At 43.7% G+C, this 16,469-nt stretch overlaps 1 protein-coding gene across 1 annotated transcript in view; it reads left to right on the top strand.

The window, feature by feature from the left end:
- MYH9 (myosin heavy chain 9) overlaps positions 1 to 15,234 on the top strand; it is a 70,345-nt gene extending 55,111 nt beyond the window's left edge. Inside the window, exons 22-41 of the mRNA XM_063395796.1 lie at positions 44 to 250; positions 749 to 886; positions 1,393 to 1,516; positions 2,314 to 2,485; positions 3,079 to 3,291; positions 3,725 to 3,869; positions 4,343 to 4,549; positions 5,498 to 5,602; positions 6,838 to 6,990; positions 7,333 to 7,581; positions 8,070 to 8,282; positions 8,992 to 9,204; positions 9,561 to 9,722; positions 10,414 to 10,542; positions 10,884 to 10,972; positions 11,159 to 11,282; positions 12,350 to 12,558; positions 12,947 to 13,055; positions 13,355 to 13,527; positions 13,696 to 15,234. Of these exons, the coding sequence (XP_063251866.1) occupies positions 44 to 250; positions 749 to 886; positions 1,393 to 1,516; positions 2,314 to 2,485; positions 3,079 to 3,291; positions 3,725 to 3,869; positions 4,343 to 4,549; positions 5,498 to 5,602; positions 6,838 to 6,990; positions 7,333 to 7,581; positions 8,070 to 8,282; positions 8,992 to 9,204; positions 9,561 to 9,722; positions 10,414 to 10,542; positions 10,884 to 10,972; positions 11,159 to 11,282; positions 12,350 to 12,558; positions 12,947 to 13,055; positions 13,355 to 13,527; positions 13,696 to 13,813 (3,252 nt within the window). The 3' untranslated portion in view covers positions 13,814 to 15,234. The remainder of the gene's footprint in view (positions 1 to 43; positions 251 to 748; positions 887 to 1,392; positions 1,517 to 2,313; positions 2,486 to 3,078; positions 3,292 to 3,724; positions 3,870 to 4,342; positions 4,550 to 5,497; positions 5,603 to 6,837; positions 6,991 to 7,332; positions 7,582 to 8,069; positions 8,283 to 8,991; positions 9,205 to 9,560; positions 9,723 to 10,413; positions 10,543 to 10,883; positions 10,973 to 11,158; positions 11,283 to 12,349; positions 12,559 to 12,946; positions 13,056 to 13,354; positions 13,528 to 13,695) is intronic.
- The last annotated feature ends 1,235 nt before the right edge of the window (positions 15,235 to 16,469 follow it).

The raw sequence follows: 16,469 nt of genomic DNA, 5'->3' as shown, positions 1-16,469 counted from the left end.
TAAATTGGAGCTTGTCTTATTTCTGGCTTTGCATCCAATGTAGTTAATGGCAGAGAAGATGCAGCTGCAAGAACAGTTGCAAGCAGAAACCGAACTGTGCGCTGAAGCTGAGGAGATAAGAGCTCGCCTGACAGCCAAGAAACAAGAACTGGAGGAGATATGTCATGACCTGGAAGCAAGGGTGGAGGAAGAGGAAGAACGATGTCAACATCTTCAGGCTGAAAAGAAGAAAATGCAGCAGAACATCCAGGTAATGCCTTAAGAATGCCGTCTCTTGTCAGTAAAGAAGATCGTATGGGTTAGAGTGTTTCTTTTGCGTCAGCTTGGAGGGAAATTAAAGAGAGAAGGTGGGGAAAGAGGAATAGGAAAATCCGTCCGTGGAAACAGCAATAGGACGCAGCAGTTCTGATGCTGAGCCTGAGGCATTCAGTCAGTTGAGCTGTCTGGAATGAGCTGTTCCATTCTTGAAGGTGACAGACACTTCTCAAATAATTTAGACAAGTCTTTGCTTTGCTTTAGGAATGGTAGTATTCTTCGCATAATAGCATTGTTTTTTCTGCTAGAAAATTTGTTGATTGGCATGCAGTATGTTGCATTAAGTCATGGCAGAGATGTCAGTCTAGGACCTACTGATAATATGTTGAAGGAAGGGTGAAGAAACCTTCCATTCAAGTAATGCAACTATGCTGTTCCATGGATTGGTGAGCAGCACTGACAAATACCTTGCTTTTCCTTGGATGTTGTGAAGGAACTAGAGGAGCAGCTTGAGGAAGAGGAAAGTGCAAGGCAGAAGCTGCAGCTAGAAAAAGTGACCACAGAGGCCAAATTGAAGAAATTGGAAGAAGATGTGCTAGTTCTAGAAGATCAGAATCTTAAATTGGCTAAGGTAAGACTCTTGCATCTTCTTCCACAAGCTAAAGATGCATCAGTGTTTCTCTTTGAGAAAATCACTACAGGCTGACCTTTTCCCTATTACAGGGAAGCCTGCTAATTAATTCAGTCTTGTCTTTGAGGATTCTGAGCTGAATTTTTGAAAGTAACTGCCTACCTGTATTCTTAACAGTCACTATTGTGTGATATTTAAATAACCTTGACTAAATAATGATCCATGAACAAACATTTTCTCATTGTTATGCCAAACAGTATCAAGTTATTTTATAAACAGACTTCCTTTTCAGTTTTGAAAGGGCTATCATATACAAATCTTTAATTTAAATTCAACTCTAAATTTATTTGAGTTCTGTTTGTGATCCAGAAAGTATTTCTTTCTTTTCTGAGTTTCCTTGTAGCAGGAGTAGGCACTTAGGACATTGACATTTCTAAGCAGTTAGATCTGGAAAAATACCCTGTAATTCCAGCAACTCTTTTGACTCTGCATTCTCAATTCTGCAGGAAAAGAAGCTCTTGGAAGACAGAATGTCTGAATTTACAACAAACCTGACAGAGGAAGAAGAAAAATCTAAGAGTTTAGCCAAACTGAAGAATAAGCATGAGGCCATGATCACAGACCTTGAAGGTGGTTTTAGTTTTTGTTTGTTGGTTGGTCATTTTTTTTTTTTTAAGGACAGATCCTGTAAAAACCTTGCCTGATTAGTTTTAGGTGATTTTTTGTTGAAATTTGTTGAACTTCAGTTTCATTTCTGAAAACGTCTTAGTATTCCCAAGTTTCTGAAGGGTTAAAAATTAGTCTGTAGTGTGTGAGCTATTGATCAGTTTGATAGAGCTGTGCTCTGTGTGGCTGAAGGTTATGTGCCTTGTCAGCTGAGCCCTTGATCTAAATAAAAATCCTCTCCAAAGCAGCCAGGCCAATGGAGAAGAGAAGCTGGTTCTCTTTCTTTTCCTGCTGTGGAAGTGTCTCCACTTTTCTACTTCCAGTAGCATCAATCTGTCAGGGTTAGTGCTGTTTCTGATAGCCTGTTTGCACAAGTTCTTCAGAGTTCTAAAAGGATATTCTGGAGACTGCCTGTTTAGTTTCAGTAAAGGGAGAGCAGACCTTGTGTTGAGCATCACTAAATGGGTGCTTATGCCTGTGTGGTGTGAGTCTGGCATTGTGTTTTGTATTGTTATAGTGAAAGTGGGAAAAGGAGGTTTGGCTTCAAGGTGAGGGGAAGGGAAAATTGCCCAGATATATTTTGAGGGCAAAATATGGAGCAGATGCCTGTATAGGTCCTGACAAAATAATGCAGTCCAGCGACAGTTTGGACAGTTGTGTTATCAGAAAGGTATTGCTTAAATAGATCTGTTTTTCTATTCTCATACAATGTTCTGAGTGTGTGTCATCTGTGTTACTTAACGTGTCCCCGTCTCTGTTAGAACGCCTGCGACGCGAGGAAAAGCAGAGGCAGGAGTTGGAAAAGACTCGTCGGAAGCTTGAAGGGGACTCCACTGATCTGCATGACCAGATTGCTGAGCTGCAGGCTCAGATTGCAGAACTCAAAATGCAGCTGGCCAAAAAGGAAGAGGAGCTGCAGGCAGCCTTAGCTAGGTGAGAACCTGGCCTGTGGGGTTCAGGGACCACCTAGCTGGGAAGTATTTCTTATCTTGTGTCACTTGTAGTAGGGTGAATAGGGATAAATGCAATCTGAGGATGTTGTATTTTAGCCTATGGACTCTTTAAGATCCTTGTCCTTGGCATTAGAGTTCTTTAGCTGCTGCTCGCTGCCACATTCTCTGTACAGAACTAGACTATGGACGCAATAGGCACTGCATGTGTTTGACTGGAGTAGTAATCCTTAAACTAAGATTAAAATGTAGTGGCAGCACACTGTCCCTCTGGTAGTTGCTGTATTCATCTACTCAATAAAGTCTCCAATTTCCAATGTAAAATGGTGCTTTCTCTTCTGCTTTCTTCTGTTGTCAGTCTCTCTCTGTCCCCTTCTTTAAGGTGAGTAATTATGCTGTGTCAAGTACTGGGAGATAGAGCTTAGAATTTGTAGATCATATATGAATCGACATCTCAATATAACATTGTAGAGCTGACCAATACCAGCTTTTCTTGATTATTTTTGGTAGGACAGGTTATCTTAATTTGTGTATGGTTTAAGTCTGGCTCTGACCAGAATCTTATGTTGAACACAGAGTGGAAGAAGAGGCAGCTCAGAAGAACATGGCCCTGAAGAAGATCAGGGAACTTGAATCCCAGATCACTGAGCTGCAGGAAGACCTGGAGTCAGAGAGAGCATTCAGGAATAAAGCTGAAAAACAGAAGCGGGATCTAGGAGAAGAGCTGGAAGCATTGAAAACAGAGCTAGAAGACACACTAGATTCTACAGCTGCTCAGCAGGAGCTGAGGTAACTCCAACATAGGGCTGTGTTATCTTTATTTGGGTTTGGTTTTGGCTGTTTTTAATAATTCTGCTGTATTCAGTCTCTTACCATAGCAAGTCTGCCTTCATCACTGGTTAGCAACCTCAGTGACTACAGAAGGAGGTGCAAGCCCTAGTCGAGACTGCATTATCTCACTTGATGTCATAAAGTTGATTTGCTCCCTAACCAAAGTATTAGTGGTACTCCTGAAGCATTGGTACTTTCAGGCTGTTACTTCTTAGGCAGAAATAATGCTCCCAGCTAGCACTTAAGAAGGATGCAGTGCTAAGTGCCACCTTTGAAAAGTATCTTTCTGAACAGACCTTGGGATTTTTCTGCATTAGCGATGCTGTTGGTGGATATGCACTTCTGTTTGATTCCCTCCTTGGCATCTAAATGGGATTTATGAATTTTGCAGGTCAAAGAGAGAACAAGAAGTAACGGTTTTGAAGAAGACCCTTGAAGATGAGGCAAAGACTCATGAGGCTCAAATCCAAGAGATGAGGCAGAAACATTCACAAGCTATTGAAGAGCTGGCAGAGCAGTTAGAACAAACCAAACGGGTATGTGGAACAGAAAACACAAGGCCAAAGCAGTCAGCCTCCCTGAAATGACAGTGCAGAATAGCACAAGGTGTTCATGATACTCATAAATGTGTTCTTCTTCCCTTGGTAGATCATTCTTCATGAAGCATGTATAAAGCTGTTTTAAATAGTGACATTCATTTTCTTTCTCCTGTTACGTGTGTTACACTGCACAGCCAAGACATTCTTCTCACTGCTAGCCCTTGTTGTACAACCTTTAATTTGGAAATCTGAAGGTGCAGGACTTTTTTCTGCATTGTTATCTTCTCTGATTATGTTGTCTCCTGATAATCAGTGACAGGCTGTGCATCTTGTTTTTTTCTGAGGAAGCAGTCTGCAACTTAGCTGCTAAACATACAGCATTAGCTTGCTTGTTGAAAAAACAGGTACTCACTGGATCCTGCCATATGTAAAGTCTGAGAGGTTTTGCTGCCTTTTCTTTTCCTCTTCAGGTGAAAGCAAATCTTGAAAAAGCAAAACAAGCTCTGGAAAGTGAGAAGGTTGAACTGTCCAATGAGGTGAAGGCTCTTCTGCAGGGCAAAGGTGATGCTGAGCACAAGCGGAAAAAAGTGGATGCTCAGCTCCAGGAACTGCAGGTGAAATTTACAGAAGGCGAAAGAGTGAAGACTGAACTGGCTGAGAGGGTTAACAAACTGCAGGTGAGTGGCATGGGTTTTCCTTAGCTTCAGCCCAGGGCTTAAGAGAAAAGGTTGTAGGGTGGTCTCTCTCCATGACTAGTTAAAAAATTCTGTTCCTCGTGAGGATAATGTTCCTATAAAAAGCAAATCCATAATTTTGATTCCCAAGTACTATACAAACTCCTTAACTCATTGCCAGACCAGGATATTTGGATTGATATTACTTACTTTGAGCAGCCCTGAGAATGTGAAATAACCAGTTGCTGTTTGAGTTTTATAAGGCTCAAGGAGTCAGTGTCTGTGCTCCCTGAAGGCAGCAGTGGTTTGCACAGCACATCTCTGTGAGCACTCAGCTGCTGGAGCACCTTGAGTGGCACACACAGACTGCTGGTGGTTGTGTAACTCATGTGGAAGATGGTGTCTGGAAGTTTTGTCACATGGTTGATGGTTCAAGGATATGTGGGAATTTAGGAGTTTCTCCTCCTTTCTTCAAAGGAGAAGCAAATCCCTTAGAGTGACATGAAACATTGTCTTCGGCCTTCTCCTTTATGGAGGGTCGTCATTAAAAGTTGAACATTGCCAGCATATGCACAACCTTTTGAAGTGTGAAAATGTAATTTTGAGACTCTAGATATAATTCTAAAGCAGACAGTATAAAATAGAAGAGAGTCAGTTTAATAAAATTTTTTACAATTGCTTACCAGGCTAAATTCTCATATAAACCATAACCCAAACCAACCAAAATCAGCAAGCTGTTGCAATAGAGATAATCTGAAATAAAAATCTCTTTTCAGCTTCTCATATTTAATTCCTGGGACTGTGGAGATGATGTGTTTATTCCTTGAAAGATTGTACACGTGCCCTCCTGTTGAGAGGTGCCTCTGTTTTCAGCTTTAGGTCTCATAGCTGCTCAGCTCTTCTGTCATTTTTGCTGATGCATTCAGTAACTGACACTCTGATCTCCTTCAGGTCGAGCTGGACAATGTCACAGGTCTTCTGAACCAGTCTGACAGTAAATCAATCAAATTAGCAAAGGATTTCTCTGCTCTGGAATCACAGCTTCAGGATACACAGGTGAGAGCTTTGGAAACCAAGGCAACTGTATCTGTTACAAATAGGTAAAGGGAGAAATCACTCTGGATGCCATTAAGTACTGATTATACAATTCAAAGGATTGGGTCTGGAGTTTTGGTGTTTTTTTGGCTAAGGGTTTTATACCACGTGGTACTGAGAGCATTTCTACAGAAACAAGCTGGTTATCTTCCTTCTGCTTCCCCCACCTGTGGAACATATGTGACTTTGCCTGTCTTGGGCTTAGAAGTCCTGCTCTATCACCTTTACAGCTGAGAGCACTTTAATGCTTCAACTGACTGGAATGAAGTCCTTGTTTGTGATGTTCATAGTCAAGTGCTTGACAAGGTTTCTCTGTGTGTGTGCACACGTGTACGATTTCCAGTAAATTTGTCAAATTTAGCAGAAAGTTTTATTTCCCAGTGGATGTTGGGGAAGTGATAGATTGAAATAATTTTGTATTTTTTCAGGAAATAAGTCCTGCTTAGTCTTACACTTTGGGAAAAACAAACATTTACAGTTAGCAGAATCTGACTTGTAAGGGCAAGCATGGAGTGCTAAGAAGGTTGGAAGGGAAAGGAAGAGCACATCAATAATAAGTAGCCTTGAACAGTCATTGATGTTCTGTCTACTTAATACTCTTTAAAAAACAAACTCAAAGATAGGGCACAGTACAAAAATTCTGCACTAGTTTGAAGATTGGATAATCTTTACAGATCCTTCAGTTCAAGCACTGGCAGCATGAGTCAGTCAATGTTGTTGGGCCCTAAGCTGGTAAATGACTAGTGCTGTACAGTTTTGCTGAGACCAACTTTGTTTTTAACCATGCGAAAGCACTCGGCCCTGTTGTGTGTTCCTTTGGTACTGGAATATGAGAGACACACATAGCAGAGCACAGTTCTGCTATTGTTGGGAAAGGTCTGAATACTTTCAGTGCTACTTGGAGGACTTGAGAAAGAACTGCGGAGAAGCTTGTGTGGTAAGACCTTGAGAAAGGCTTGTGAGGCAAGGAGTGTACTTTAGTGATTAGAGTGTAGCAGAGAATAGGACCCTTCTGAATATTTTGTTTCTATACTGAAAGGCAGTTATTTAAATTCTGTCTTCAGTTGTCTTATCTGTGAAATTAGTTCCATGCTTAAGCTCAATTTCAGAAGCACTCCTGGAGAGAGTGGGTGAGGATTGTGAGCCTTTCAATCCAATGAGTGGTGCTGAATTCCATTGGGGTGTTTGCTTTATAGGAGCTGTTGCAGGAGGAGACTCGCCTCAAACTGAGCCTCAGCACTAAGCTGAAGCAAATGGAGGATGAGAAGAATGCTTTCAAGGAGCAACTGGAAGAAGAGGAGGAGGCAAAGAGAAATCTGGAGAAACAGATCTCTATTCTTCAGCAACAGGTACCGAGTCTGCATCCCGTAAACCAGTGACTTTTGAGAAGAAGGATAAGTACAGGTCTGTCTTGAGAGAAGTAAGATTTAAATGCAGAATTGACCTCTAGTAGCACAGCCTTTCCCGGCAAGGGTGATTTTCCTGATTTGGGTGAGAGAATGATGATAAACATATGAACTGCTCATAAATTTCTGTCTAGGAATTCCTTTGGGAATTCAATCATACAGTATTATCTGAACAGGGAGTAGTACCTTCATAAATGAGCAGACTCTCTTGCTTGAAAGTCCTAAACTTTTGGTAAACTGCACAGAACATTTTCTGTGGCTTCATGTACAATCCTGGTCCTTTAGGCAATAGATGCAAAGAAGAAGATGGATGATGGTTTGGGCTGCCTTGAGGCAGCAGAGGAAGCCAGGAAGAAGCTGCAGAAGGACTTGGAGGGCTTGAGCCAGCGATATGAAGAGAAGACAGCTGCATATGACAAACTGGAAAAAACAAAGACCCGCCTGCAGCAAGAGCTAGACGACCTTGCCGTGGACTTGGACCATCAGCGGCAGATCGTCTCCAATCTAGAGAAGAAGCAGAAGAAGTTTGATCAGGTATGACTTCAGTCATAAGCATTCAGTAGGTACATCTTATTGATAAGTCTGCTTTTAGAATACCTAAGCAATGCTGCTTGGAGAATGCATATTTATTTCTGAACTAAGGCAGAGCACATAGAGTGGAGAAAAAAGCTTTAATTGACGTAAGTTAATTTTGTTCTATGAATAGTAAGTTAAGCAATGTTCCTTTTCCCAAAGGGATAACATTTATATCGAACCCAAGACTGAGCTTGAAATGTTGTTTGCAAATCATCTCAGAGAAGGTTCAAAATAATAGATTGGAGGCCTAGGAAATCAGGGATTTGTTTACTTGGGGTCAGCACAGTTTTCAGACATGGGATGGTGCACTTCATTTTCTGAAGCCACATTTTCTTGATTCCTTCTATCCATGGAAGAACACTATTAAGAAGGCCCTGATGATGCATGTTTACCTAGTTAGCAAATGATTAGTAATTTCTCAGAATACTGATGCTGTGCTCTTGTAGCTGTTGGCAGAGGAGAAGACCATCTCTGCCAAGTACGCGGAGGAACGAGACCGTGCTGAGGCAGAGGCCCGGGAGAAGGAGACCAAGGCCCTGTCTCTGGCCAGAGCCCTGGAAGAAGCCATAGAGCAGAAGGCTGAGCTGGAACGAGTCAATAAGCAGTTCCGTGCAGAGATGGAAGATCTCATGAGCTCGAAGGATGATGTTGGCAAAAGTGTAAGTATTCAGTTAAAGTGTCTGGCAGGAAATGTCACACATTCGATACTGTTACTTTTGTATTGCAAGAAGCTGATGCCAGTGGTAACACAGAGGAACTTTGTAGAGAGTACTGGATACATTGTGAGTTTGCAAATATTATGTTTGTGTTACATCAGTAAGTGGTAAAGGTGGGTTGGAAATGACCCAAATGAGGCAGTGGCAAAGCTGAAAATTACCTGGTATCCCTGTGGCAGAGATGAAGGTATGGTGTGAAACTAACATGTAAAATACAGCAATTAACCAGGCAGTGCAAGACATTACCTCCAATATTTCAAAAAAAGAAAAATGTTATGTTAATGAAGGAAAAGAATAAATTCAGAGGCTAGGAAGTATTTTCTTGAATTCTATCAGAACAAGAAGTGACCAGCTCTGATAAGTCTTCAGTGAGTCTGGACTGGGCTGACAAATGCTTTTCTCTTTCTCCCCGTCACCACCCACACACACACACCCACACACCCACACACACACACACACCCACCCACCCCAACCAAAACTAACAGTAATTGTGGTTCAGACTGGCAGCGTGCATCTGCCCTAACACAAGGGAGAGGTGCAGTGTTCTTGTATCTTGTCTGATGTGAGTGGCTGTTGTTAGCCTTTTTTTCTGTTAGGGTAGATTAAATTGTCTGCACTCTACAGAAACCTCATGTGTGGTCCTGTCTTCTAGGTCCATGAGCTGGAGAAAGCTAAGCGAGCCCTGGAGCAGCAGGTAGAGGAGATGAAGACACAGCTGGAAGAGCTGGAGGATGAACTGCAGGCTACAGAGGACGCCAAACTGCGGCTAGAAGTGAACCAGCAGGCTATGAAGGCACAGTTTGACCGGGACCTCCAGGGGCGTGATGAACAGAATGAAGAGAAGAAGAAACAGCTGATCAGACAAGTAAGAACTGCTCTGTAAAGCCTCAATGCGTTCTGTACGCAAAGGCACTTGTGTCCAAAGGCAGTCAGAAAGACAGCACCAAGCCAAAGATTGTTGTTAATGTTAATACTCCAGGCAATACTGCAGAGCTGTGAGAGACTTCCTCCCTTGTGGGTGTGTCAGTGTTCCAATAGTCTTTGTCTACCACAGGAACCTGTGTGGCTTTATTAGCGAGGAATGTCAGCTTCATCTCCCTGCCAGGGAGAATGAAGACAAGTCACATGCTTGCACTTACTCAGCCTTTGAAAGGGGAATGGAAAAAGTGGGTGCTGGAAAAGAAGGAGCTGAAATGCTGATGTCTCTGCTGCTCCACACAGGTTCGAGAGATGGAGGCGGAACTGGAGGATGAACGAAAACAGCGCTCCATGGCTGTGGCTGCCAGGAAGAAGCTCGAGATGGACCTGAAGGATTTGGAAAGCCATATAGACACTGCTAACAAGAATCGTGAAGAAGCAATCAAGCAGCTGCGCAAACTACAGGTGAAACATTGCAGCTGTTTCAGCTGTCAGGGCAGAGTTTTTACCTGGGGAAACAGTATGCAAGGTTTTACCTTGCCAGAACAATGCATCAGTGTCACAAGAGCAGCAGAATCTTGCAGCAGTTCACTGTGAAAGATCTTTTGGCATTTCAAGCATCCTTCTAATCCAAATCTGCCTGTTTAACTCCCTGGGAGGAGACAAGCTGTAGGTAAAGTCCACTCTAGTGCTTGTTTCAAGGTATTTGTTTTGGAAAGGATTAGAGAGCTGTAAAGCTAGAGGACCTTAAATAACATTTAGGCCTACTCCTGCCCCAAGATGGCTCTGATGTGGTTTTTAAATTCCTGCAAGCAGTTGTCTGACCTGTTCTTAGGAAAAAGTAAATCTTCCCTAGACTATTAGTTCCATTGCTTCACTACAAAGCTTTCTGTACCTTCCCTTCCCCTCTCCATTTATCTGACCAAACTTTTTCTACAAATATAAGCAATCCTGTTTGCTTCCATTGATATTTTTACATGTTACTTATGAAATGAAAAAAGGATGGTTCCTTTTGTTTTTACAACAACCTTTGTGGTTGCTGAAGAGTAATGAATTCCTGTTTCTGTTTTCCGTCCATGTTTCCCATAAGACAAACAACCCACATCTCTTAATAGGAATAGTCTGAAATTCATCCCTTTCTTTTCTCTATTTTCAGGCACAAATGAAGGATTACATGCGAGAACTGGAGGACACACGTACTTCCAGAGAAGAGATATTGGCACAGGCCAAAGAAAATGAGAAGAAGCTGAAAAGCATGGAGGCAGAGATGATCCAATTGCAGGAGGTAATGGAATATACATGAAAGTCAATGATTGGTTTGTTTTCTTTGGCTGAGAACTATGTAGCAGTCTAAGCTTGAGTGTTTATTTCCTTTCTTTTGTACTTTTTTTGCTCAAATATGAGGTCCAATTCAAAATGCAGAATTAGGCCCTTTCCTGACAGCTGTGATAGGAGTGTACAAAGCAAAGGAAACTGTGGGGTGGACAGGGAACAGGCCACGTCATACAAAGTTAGCTTTGGATTATGCTAGAGACCATACCAGCCATTACCAGTAACTCCTTTTTCCTATGCTGCATTAATTGGTAGCTTCCTATTGGATCACTGTCCGTCTCGTTTTCATTCCAGGAACTTGCAGCTGCTGAGCGTGCCAAGCGCCAGGCCCAGCAAGAGAGGGATGAGCTGGCTGATGAGATTGCCAACAACAGTGGTAAAGGGTGAGTAATGTTCCCCTTTTCAGGGAGGAGGAGGAGGCTTGTTATTTTGATGTAGACTGCAGGACACACTGTATCCCCTCTGGTTTCTAAACACTGAGCTAATTTTGTATACAAGTGGTGAGTTTTCCCCAAGACGTTGATGCCATCAGTGCTGCTTTAATGGTTTCTCGGCTCTGTGTCCTGTAGAGCACTGGCCATGGAGGAGAAGAGGCGCCTGGAGGCACGGATAGCTCAGCTGGAGGAGGAGTTAGAAGAAGAACAGGGCAACACAGAGATAATCAATGACCGGCTCAAGAAGGCAAATCTTCAGGTACCTGTTCAGGCTGCAGTGGCCTGTGAGGGTTCTCTGGTGTCTGTGAATTGTCACACTGTGCTCTGAGTAATGCCAGCAGCTGCCTTGTGCACAGTGCAGGCCCTCAGAAGGCCATAGGTGTGAGCAAGATGGAACAGCTGAATACCATATGTTAACTCACTGGCTTTGGCCATTTAAAATCATTGGGTAGCTGGAACAACCACCCAAGGTTATTTTAAACCAAACCAACCCCCTCCCAGTCCCTTTTTTCTGTATTAAGGGATATTGAGAAAGATGATCTATGGCATACTGCTCCAACTTGACATGCCACTCCAACTTGAGTGCCACAATGTGTTCGGAAAATTATTTTTCTGCCAGTTCTATGCTGTTTCAGATGGACTGAACATATGAAATTTGTTAGGCTGCTATAGAAACCATGATCTTGATCTGCCTGTTGTGTGCCATATTTTGTCTGCCCAACTTTTTTGAGAGTCAAGCATGTTGTTTTCTTACCAGTCCAAAACCGAGGAGCTGCGCTGATGGTTTTCCAAAGGGTTCATCCATTCTGATGGATGAGAGTGTAGTTCTCTACTTGGTTGCCTATGAACCAGAGCCCCAGCTTGGAAGTAGACAAGTTCTCGCCCTTTTACCTCTGAAAGTCAGTATTTTTAAGCTGATGCTTTGTAGTGGAAGTAGACAGACAGCAAATAAAAAATAAATTAGTTAAACACATCTATTGGATCCACTTGCCTCAGGATTTTTGTAATTCAGAAACTGATAGTTACTGTGTTACGTGCCAGACCATGATCTTAGACTCCAAGGACAGTGAATGTGATTGGAAAGTTTAGTTAGCCCTAAGAGGATGTTGATAAACTTGTTATTCAAGGAATTACTTCGAAAATCTGGGTAAACTAAGGTACTTTGAGAAGTGTTCTGCCTACAGACAGCTCCCTCTGCATCGGAGTTATTCCAAGTATTCAGCTCACCCTCAGGGTCCTTGTTCTTTTTGAGTCTGAGAAATAAATGGGCCTTTCAGGCAGGAGCACTGGCTGTGCTGAGGAGTCGTTATCTCTCTCTCCCTACAGATTGATCAGATGAACGCTGACCTGAACGCTGAGCGCAGCAACGCGCAGAAGAACGAGAACGCTCGCCAGCAGATGGAGCGCCAGAACAAGGAGCTCAAGCTCAAACTGCAGGAGATGGAGAGCGCCGTCAAGTCCAAGTACAAGGCTAACATCACGGCCTTGGAAGCAAAGATAGCACAGCTGGAAGAGCAGTTGGACATGGAGACAAAGTATGTACTAGGAGAAACTCTGTCTGCTTTACAACCTACCACCCCCTCTGGGATTCTACACTCTTCTTAAATCTGATTTATCTGAGTCAGAGCTTCATCCTAGGTATACAGGGTAGTACAGAAGTAAGATCTTGGCACGCCTTCCTTGTTTTTCACAGTAGACACTTACAGCTTCTTTTGAATTTTACCACTTTTAAAACTGTAGCTGTGGTACACTTGTTGCCTCTCTGTAGCTCTTGTCTGTGTGACATCAGCCTTTTGGTCATTTCTTCCTAAGTTAAGGAGGACTTTTGCTATCTTCCTCACTTCTAACTTGCCCAGGTCAGGTGATCTTCTTGGGGACAGTGGGAGATAAGCTGTTGTCTGAGCCCCCCGTGTTTGTGTTCAGGGAGCGCCAGGCTGCCAGCAAACAGGTGCGCCGTGCCGAGAAGAAGCTGAAAGACATCCTGCTGCAGGTGGATGATGAGAGGCGTAATGCTGAGCAATTCAAAGATCAGGTGGGTACAGTGACCTGCAGTGTCTGTGAGTCTTCTGGGAAGCAGGCTTTTCCTTCTATGACCAAGGCATTTGCTATCCTATGGATTTCACTTCTCCTCTGTCACTGTAATAATTACAAGATGAGACAGATGAAAATGTAATTCTTTAAAAAAAAAAAAATAGGACCTCTCAAGTCCTAGGCAATTCCCTTCAGAAAGGGAAGAAAGGGCTTTGGAAACTCTGCTTTTTGCTACTCTAACTACTGTGCTGCAGCTCAGGGGAAATACTGAGGACTTTTTTTTGCCCCGTACATGCTCAGGCGGACAAGGCCAACATGCGCTTGAAGCAGCTGAAGCGCCAGCTGGAGGAAGCAGAAGAGGAGGCCCAGCGAGCCAATGCGTCCCGTAGGAAGCTCCAACGGGAGCTGGAGGATGCCACCGAAACAGCGGATGCAATGAACAGAGAAGTCAGCTCCCTGAAGAGCAAACTCAGGTAAGGAGGAACATTTTGTGCCACCCCTTGGCAGCCAGTGCAGCATGGGCTTTGTGCAGCTGCCCACAGCAACAGCAGGGCCAGGTGCTGTCTCACCTCCTCCCAGAGCCTGTCCTGCCTGTGTGAGTTCTGTGGAACGTTGCTGATGTGCCCTGTGTCCTTCCCTAGGCGTGGGGACCTGCCGTTTGTCATGACACGCCGGATGGTCAGGAAGGGAACAGGAGAGTGCTCCGACGAGGAAGTGGATGGCAAGGCAGATGCTGGTGATGCCAAAGCTACTGAATAAGTGCTCCCATTTGACCCAGGTTACATGTGAGGGAATGACCCATCTACCCTCCCCTCTTCCATTGGACTTTCAGCAAACCCTCTCCCAAATTGGCTGGGCATCTGCAGAGCAAGCCTAAGTCTGTGTATCTGGAGCCATCAGGCATCTGTGTTCCTAGTTTTCTTCTCTCTGCAGTTTCCTAATCTCTTTGTATTTAATGCCAAAGAGTCAGGGCTCTGAAATTGGACCATCAGTTTGGCCACTGCAGAAGCCCATAGAACTGTCTGTGCCATGTCTGCTGGTAAATCCTTACACAGTTTGGAGGGAGTGGGGTTAGGGAAAGATTATTTTTGCTGTAAATCTCCTTTGTCTTCAATTCTAGCTGCAGGGAAGCTTTGTCCTGTATTCTTTCCCCTCCCTCTTTGTTTGCTTTTGGCAATCATGTTCAGTGACCTCAGACTTCTGCCTCTTTTAATCTGCCCACCCATGTGGTTTGGGAGCAGTTTCAGGAAAAACGGTGTGCTTTGGCCATGGCAATTTGCCCTTTCTTCTTTCATGTGTTTCTAGGGAGGGCTGAAGAGGGAAATTCTTCTTGGGACCGCTTACTTGGGAGACTTGCCAAAGTTGTCTCTTTTTTTCTTTTCTTTTCTTTTTTCCCCATTTTTTGCTTTTTTCCTCCCTTCTTTTTCCTGTCTGGACAGATCTTTGAAGTGCAATGATGTCCTGTTTGTGTCTCTGCCTCTGAGCGGTTTCATCTAAGGTAGTGTAGACCAGTAGTTAATGACAGGCTGGGGGAGCAGAGCAATGTCCTTGTGCTTGTCTGAGAATCTCTAGGGGACCAAATATATTTAATGGTAATAGACAGAATCTAGAGGAATTTAATAGGGTAGTGGGCAGAGGGTGGGGATGAGGGGAGGGAAATTCCTCTTATGGACATGTCCAAGCCTCTTGCACCTGCTCTGTAACCAGGGGTTGGGATTAGTTATTGTGCACCATTGACTAAGAGTATATTAAAAAACCCTTTAATCTGCACAGATATATGTAAGGCCTTTGTATTTCTTGTAATAAGTAATTAAGAAAAAAAAATAAAGGTCTTTATCACTGCCTTTCTCTTGGGACCATGGTTATATATAGATAGTCTTTACTTTTCTACACCATACACTGGTTGCTGGATTTACCTGTATTCTTAACCATATTGTATATGCTGCATTTAGACCTACTTATGAGCAAAGTAAGATTTAAATATGAAGCACCATACTGTATGCCTGAAGTGCTCTAATGCAGGAGCCTCCTGTCCTAATTGCTGTCACAGAAGAATTTAAATTTTTTTTATATAATAAAAGTGCCTTAGCATGTGCCTCAGCTGTGTGTCACCACTACAGTCAGTAATGGTTTACTGGTGCTCCACTGATGTTACCAATAAAGATTATCCATGTACTGCAGTAGTGTGCGTGTGTTGCCCTTCCCTTGATGTAGTGAAGACCCTGTGCAGCTGCAGAAATTCTGGTTTTTGTTACATTTTGACAGAAATTGAATAAGAAACTTGTGCCTGTATTCTGGTCTTCCTGGCCCCTTGAAATGCCACAAGCACATTCTGGTCCTACAGCCAGGGCAGGAGAAGCTGGAGTGCAACACCAGCAGCTCCTAACTCTGAGCTTGTCCCTCTCATCCTGTGCTGACACAGATTTAGACCTTACTGAGAATCCCTGAGCTGGGAGCTGCAGCTGGGGCTGGGCTGGGCCCTGGGTAGCAGCAGTGGGGAAGGAGGTGCTGCCAGCAGAGGCTGCTGCCAGGGCCAGTCTGGCAAACAAGGAGCAGGGAGGGTGCAGCTTACAGGAAACTCCTTCCCTGGGGAGCACACGTGGCTGCTGCTCCCAAAGGGCGGCGTTTCTGCCTAACCAGATGTTGGGAGGGGAAAAGTCTTTTCATTAAGAAGCTTAAGTGTAAGTAGAAATTTAAAGAACCAAGGAGGAGTGCAGAAGGAGCAGGCACTATTAACCATGTGCTGCTGCACGAGTGGTTGCAGTCCTGTTATAAAGGATCAGTTGAGAATGAGCTACTTTTGAAGCTGTGTTATGTTAGCTGCAGTTTTTGAAAGCCTGGATAGGGATTAGGGCATGAGGGGTTGGATGTGGGTTTGTGATGTGTGGAACACAGCCGCTGCTGTGCTGATGTCCTGTATATAGGCTGTTAAAAACAGGACTGGACTTGGTGGGAGGTTACTGGCTCAGCTGCTTCAATCTTTTTCCAAAGTGTTTTGCAGAAGCTTGCAGGGTATCTCTCAGACCACTGTGCCTTTAAATTGCATAGAAATTGCCTTCTCATCATAGGATCAACTTGAAATGGCACCTCTGGCCAGGCACTGCAGTGATCCAGAGCAGAACCTGTGTGCTGGTGGTGTGATGACCCTTTTAAGCTCGGGCTGTTTTTGTGTCCTTATCCTTGTGCTGTGTGAGCCAGAGCACTGCATGGGCTGCCGTTCTGTCCTGTGCAAGATGGAAAGAGGCTTGTATCTTTTTTTTTTAACTGGCACAGTATTTTTCTTCAGTTTTCCACGTTTTTGTGCATCCCTATGGAAGGGACAAGATTAAGTCTATTCACGATTTTCTGCTTTGTAGGGTGCAACCTCGAGCCAGGAGATTCTCATGGCTTCAGGTTAGTTGCTCTTCTGTGGCTT

The sequence above is a fragment of the Prinia subflava genome, chromosome 4 (genome assembly GCF_021018805.1).
Source record: "Prinia subflava isolate CZ2003 ecotype Zambia chromosome 4, Cam_Psub_1.2, whole genome shotgun sequence".
Taxonomy (NCBI): domain Eukaryota; kingdom Metazoa; phylum Chordata; class Aves; order Passeriformes; family Cisticolidae; genus Prinia; species Prinia subflava.
This window is presented reverse-complemented; position numbering and strand designations above follow the sequence as displayed.